The 6,122-nt window shown below is 28.9% G+C and overlaps 1 protein-coding gene and 1 long non-coding RNA gene across 2 annotated transcripts in view; one reads left to right on the plus strand and one right to left on the minus strand.

Moving 5' to 3' along the window:
* Positions 1-1,125, minus strand: part of LOC110265971 — a 13,799-nt gene extending 12,674 nt beyond the window's left edge. Inside the window, exon 1 of the long non-coding RNA XR_002352690.1 lies at positions 980-1,125. This is a non-coding gene — a long non-coding RNA (uncharacterized LOC110265971). The remainder of the gene's footprint in view (positions 1-979) is intronic.
* LOC107614547 (alpha-terpineol synthase, chloroplastic) lies at positions 1,039-3,951 on the plus strand. Its single transcript, XM_016316738.2, has 5 exons — positions 1,039-1,427; positions 1,793-2,011; positions 2,130-2,268; positions 2,696-2,935; positions 3,489-3,951. The coding sequence occupies exons 1-5, from the start codon at positions 1,342-1,344 to the stop codon at positions 3,789-3,791; spliced, it is 987 nt and encodes a 328-aa protein (XP_016172224.2). The 5' UTR covers positions 1,039-1,341; the 3' UTR covers positions 3,792-3,951.

Raw genomic sequence — 6,122 nt, forward strand, 5'->3', positions numbered from 1 at the left:
TTTATCCAAACTTAATTTAATTACCTTTAATAAAGTTATTTCTGGAATTAAAGTCTTTAATGAATAAATAAATAAATTAAAATTGGCTCATAATAAGATTTTTTAAAAGTTTTGGGTCTTACACACCACATGTTTGGGGCTTTGGGAGATTCGCCGACCACTTCTACTAAGAAGTCGACTATTGCCTGGACTTTGATGGAGAGATCGTTGAAAGTGAGGATCAGGACTTGAATGAGAGGATTGAGGTGAGGGATCGAACCTATGAGTCGTCGGTTGGTCAGCGGATGGGGCCACCTGCAAGGACACTTCAATGCTAAAGTAAGAGTCCATACGATGATGAAGTGGCTAATTGAGGTTGTAATGACGTACCTGAGAAGAGAGTAAGTCCCTCTCTTTTTATCCCAAATTATCCGGATGGACCCTCTTTTGCCAGGACCCAATTTCTCAAAAATATCCGCTAACTGTCAAGATCTCTTCGAGAGATCAAAACACGTGTGGGACGTCACGTTATATAGATGGAGAATGGATCTGTGTGGTATTTTAGTAGACTCCATCAGTTGGGCTGAGCCAGAACACATTTTTTATATATCATTTTAAACATTTATTAAATATTTTTTATATATCTTATATTCATTAAGAATAGTAAACAGTAAATTGAATAATCAATATGAAAACGTTTAAAACGTTTACCATACAAAAGAGAAGAGAGTCAAGAGACACAAAATCTACATTCAGATAATTTTGAAGTGATGTGATTGTAGTTAATCATTATATATACAGTACGATTTAACACGCCTGATAAATGAGGAACACGATATTATTATATAAACATATAAAGAAAGCTCTGTTTGCATTCATCACCTACATAAATGCTTGATTTTGCTGCCAAGTGCCAACAAGCAAAAAACACAATAAAAGTCACCAAAAAAAAAAAAATGTGATTTATTGATTTAATGCCGGCCAAAAAAGCACTAAAAACTAATTAATCAATGTGGTCAAATTATCAATAATGCAGGGAGATGTGTACGTAGAGAAAAGCCAAATGCTAAGGGAGGAAGTAAGAATGATGCTTTTCAAAGCGGAAAATAGTGTTGATCAACTTGAGCTTATTGATGTCTTGCAAAGACTTGGAGTGGCCTATCATTTTAATAATGAAATAAGGAACATGTTGGACAATATTTACAACATGATGGATAACTCAAAGAAGGATAAGAATGTAATGATCATCATGACCATTACTTATCACTCCTAATTAATCAAGCTTTGGAGCTTCCATTACATTGGAGAATTCCTAGATGGGAGGCTCAACGGTTCATTAATGCATATGAACAAAAGAAAAACATGAATCCACTTTTACTTCAGTTAGCTAAATTGGATTTCAACATTCTTCAGACAATATACCAAGAGGAACTCAAAGTCTCATCAGGGTATGATTAATATAGACTTCAATTTTTAGTATAAATTGATAAATAAAGATACATATTAACTAGAATTTGTGTATATTTATAGATATGCTTTCGGATCAAGATCTTCTAAAATAAGAAAATTGATAAAATAGTAAATTAAAGAATTAATCATTCTTAAATTAAGATAGTAAAATACACATTTCATAAAAATTATAACATTAATGATGATTAATTTTTTATTTTATTACTTCACAAATTTTTTTACTTTAAAAGATCTAAATTATATGTCCAAACCAAAAATTATGAGAGAGACCAATTTAATAATATAAATATTCCAATTAAACTTCCTAATACTAATGCCAAAACCTTTGTTGTTGTTTTTAAAGATGGTGGAAGAACACTGGGCTTGGTGACAAGTTAAGCTTTGCAAGAGATAGGATGGTAGAGAATTACATTTGGACTGTTGGAAACAATTTTGAGCCACAGTTTGCGAATTTAAGAACGGTCATAACAAAGGTCAATGCCCTAATCACCACCATTGATGATGTTTATGATGTCTATGGAACCTTCGAAGAGTTGGAGCTTTTTACAGATGCAATTGAAAGGTTAGCAATGATTATTATTACTCAGTCATATCTTTTGGCGTAGCTACTAACAACCTTAGATTATTTGAAATTTTTACAATAGAAATTAAATAAAATGCTTATAACTTTGTTATTTCAGATGGGATCCATTTACCATTGATAATCTCCCAGATTACATGAAATTGTGCTTCCTAGCACTTTATAACTTTGTGAATGAGTTGGCATATGAAATTTTCAAAGATCATGGCTACAATGTCACTCCATACCTACAGAAATCGGTAAGCTATTAATTAGTTATTACCATCCCTATTAGTTTTCTATTAGTTTCAAATTTTTGTTTTTCCAATTTGCTGAATTAAGTTTCAAAATGATTCTTAAAAATTGGTTGCATATATTAAGATAGTCTCTAAATCTCAATTACATCAATTATATATCTAAATTTGACAAAGTATACAACATTAATTCCTAATAACGTAATGTATTATCACTTGAGGAAAAAGTCACACATCAGATATAAGTCATAAAACATAATGTGAATCCTATACATCATTCCTTCCTTTTCTATTGGATGTTTTAACTTTTTACTTACTATATATATGTATAGTGACACCAAAAAGTAGCTCAAAGAATATTTCTAGAAATAAATATTGCACATAACTTATTCATAGTGTATGTGTGAACTAATTGAAATTTTAAAATTTTCAGTGGATAGATCTATGCAAATCATATTTTATTGAAAAAAAGTGGAATCATAGTGGATATACTCCAAGCTTCGAAGAATACATAGAGAATGCATGGGTCTCCATAAGTGCACCTGTTATACTTGTTCACACTTATGTTCTGATTCCACAATCATTTAGAGAAGACGAATTGCTTCAGTACTCTGACGTCATCAAATATTCATCAATGATTTTACGCCTTGCTAATGACCAGGGAACATATGAGGTATATCCTTAATTAATTCTTTGCTATATATATCTCTCAATCATGTTCTTTACATAATTCTTAAACCGTGTCAAACAATAAGTGAACGTCTAAGACCAAATAGTTACAAAAACAAGATAAAAAAAATAATATAAGTTAACACACACATGTCATTTATTCCCAAATAACATAGTATTTTTTTTTTTCATTTTTCTTGGTGAAATCTATTAGTTTTTATTACGTAGCTCTTGAATTAATAACCGGACTAATTATTTGACTAGACCTAAAAATTAAAGTTCACAAAATAAGAGTCGTTTAGTTTCTCAAAAAGGAAAACTTTTGCAATCCATACTTTAGTTTGCACATCGGGTTGGAAGTCCCCGAACTGCTTCCCATCGCGTGAGGCTGGACCGAGCTATTTTCGAATTGGACTTGGCACACTCAATTTGTCTCTAATTTAAAATTAAAAAAAAATTAAATAATTATTTTATTTATTTAAAAAAAATTTAATTCGTTTTAGAAAATGTTCTTTTAAACTATGCCAATAAATTCTATGTTTTGTTTTCCTTGACAGCGTGAGAATGAGACTGGTGACTTCATTAAGTCAATTCAATGTTTGATGAACGAAAATGAAGTTTCTGAAACAGATGCACGTGAGCGCATAAAATCCATGTTAAGCATAGTATGGAAGAAGATGAACAAAACAGCTCATGATTCTTCTTTGTCTAAGCGCTTCAAAGAAATTGCTATGAACCTTGGAAGAATGGCACTATGCATGTACCAACATGGAGATGGCCATAGCATTCAATATTCTCAAATCAAGAATCGCATATTATCATTACTTATTCAACCCATTCAGGATAATATATATGTATGAAGGACATGCAAAAAAGTAATTATAAATTTCATAGGTGAATAATTATATAACATTATCTAGAATGACATTTTCATGTTATTTCAAAATCTGAGTGCTATATATGTATATCCATTTGCTATTGAAATAAATAAAGAGACGAGCATGAGCAGTTGTTCCTCCATCATATGTTGGTATAATTTGGCAATACAATTTCTTTTTCTATAATTTCTCCAAGTTAGTTAATGAGTTACATTCATATACGTAGGATTGTTTTATATAAATAAATTAAATATTTATTTATTAAAGTATATAATTATAAAAAAATTATATTCTTACGGTTGAGTATACTACAAACCTGATAAATATATACATATCTCGTTTATACTTTAAATAAAATAATTAAAAAATTAATTGTCCATATTTTATTTGCAAACGAGATAGGTAGAATTCAAAATAAATTTTGTTCTCACTATAAACGAAATATCTGTATATTTATAGTAATTGCATTATCGTTTGGATCAATTTAAGAGATATAATAAATCAACAATGTTATGTCCATACTAAAAATCAACCACCATATCAATCGCTATCGGTAATATTAGAAAGACAAAAAAAAAGCAGTCAAAACTTGTCTTATTTAACATTCATTAATTGCTTTAAATAAGGCAAGCTCTAGCTGATTTTAGCTAAATTTTTTTAGTTACCAAATATTTTTGAGTCGCTATATATTTATCTATAAATATATGTAGTTTAATTTATTTTTTATGTGTATTTTAATTTTAATGTGTATTTTATATTAATTACTGATTTTAGTATACACCTTAACATGATTGATAATAAATATATATTATTATTATTTAAATTATATTATTTAAGGGTAAATCACGCTTTTAAATTGATTTGCTTTCAATATTACTAGATTATCTTATTTTAATTTTTGTTTTCAAATTATCTTTTTATATAAATTGATGTAACTTAAAACGATTTAAGATAAATTGATTTACAATATCTTACTAAATCGTTGTAACATAAATTGATTTAGTAGGAAAACAACTTTATATAATAATTCAGTTTATCTTGAATAATTGATTTACTAGGGCCAGAAAACGTGGATAAATTAATTTAACTTAAACCAATTTACTGAGTCACCACTTCTACATAAATCATTTTTACTTAAAACAATTTACAAGAACCAGTCGTATATATAAATTAGTGAAATCGCATTGTGTATGATAAAAATAGAATTTTGTCACGCTTTTAAAGTGTGTCAAAAAATACAAAAAAGTATAGCGATAATTTTTTGCCATGTTTTTTGAGCTATCGGTACGCTTTTGAAAAGAACACATTTGTAAATGTACCGGTTGCTCTATCACCACGCTTTTGTTGATCTATTGGTACACTTTATATTTTGCCACACTTTATCAATTGCCATGCTTATATATAACCCTATAGCCATGCTTTTAAAACGTGACTATTGGGTTAGTTTTGGCTACACTTCAAAAGCGTGCCAATAGAAAAAGATACAGCTATGATTTCTTAAACATACCTAAATTTGAATCTATTGCCATGCTTTTAAAGCGTGACTATATCCTTATTAAAAAAATCCTAGTATCTGCTTTTACATGTATTCTAATGTACTCCAAAAACAATAAAAAAATATTGACAAAAAACTGTGAATATTATTTAAAAAAATTAATCAATAAAAATTAGTATTGCATTAGTAGAATTCAAACCAAATTAACTATATCGATCTCTTATAACCAAAGTAGTTATAAGCATGTAAAATTAATAAAATTCTCAAACATGTCTCTCCTATAAAGTGGTAAAAGAATAAAAGTTGAGTTATACATATTTTCCTGAACCATACTCCGTAAATATCTTTATTTCCTCCTCCACTTCAAATATCATAAATGTCACGTGAGGAACTGCCATTGTTGTCTTTCAGCTCTGTATTTGTATTATGCTTCACTAAACACTCAGATATTACTTCTCGTTCATAGACAACAGCGTAATGCAGTGGTGTTTGTTTATCATTATCCTTATAAAATTACAAAACACATGACAATATAAGCAAAATTTCAACTTCAACATTGGAAAAATAACTAAAATGCATAGAACGGTTTTCTACTGCACATGCTAAACTGAGAGTTAGAGTTAAGCAACTATTGTAATAAGGAATAATAACTTAATTTAACATTCAAGCTAACTTCCATCATGTTTCCATTCCAGAAAAATATTGTCAATACCTCTAAAATTCTAAAGTATATAGATTAGCTCAAATATCTTAAGTACTTAAATTGGAATATTTTGAATTGTAATATATGAAATACCTTGGCATTAATATCAGCATTC

The sequence above is a fragment of the Arachis ipaensis genome, chromosome B08 (assembly GCF_000816755.2).
Source record: "Arachis ipaensis cultivar K30076 chromosome B08, Araip1.1, whole genome shotgun sequence".
NCBI lineage: Eukaryota > Viridiplantae > Streptophyta > Magnoliopsida > Fabales > Fabaceae > Arachis > Arachis ipaensis.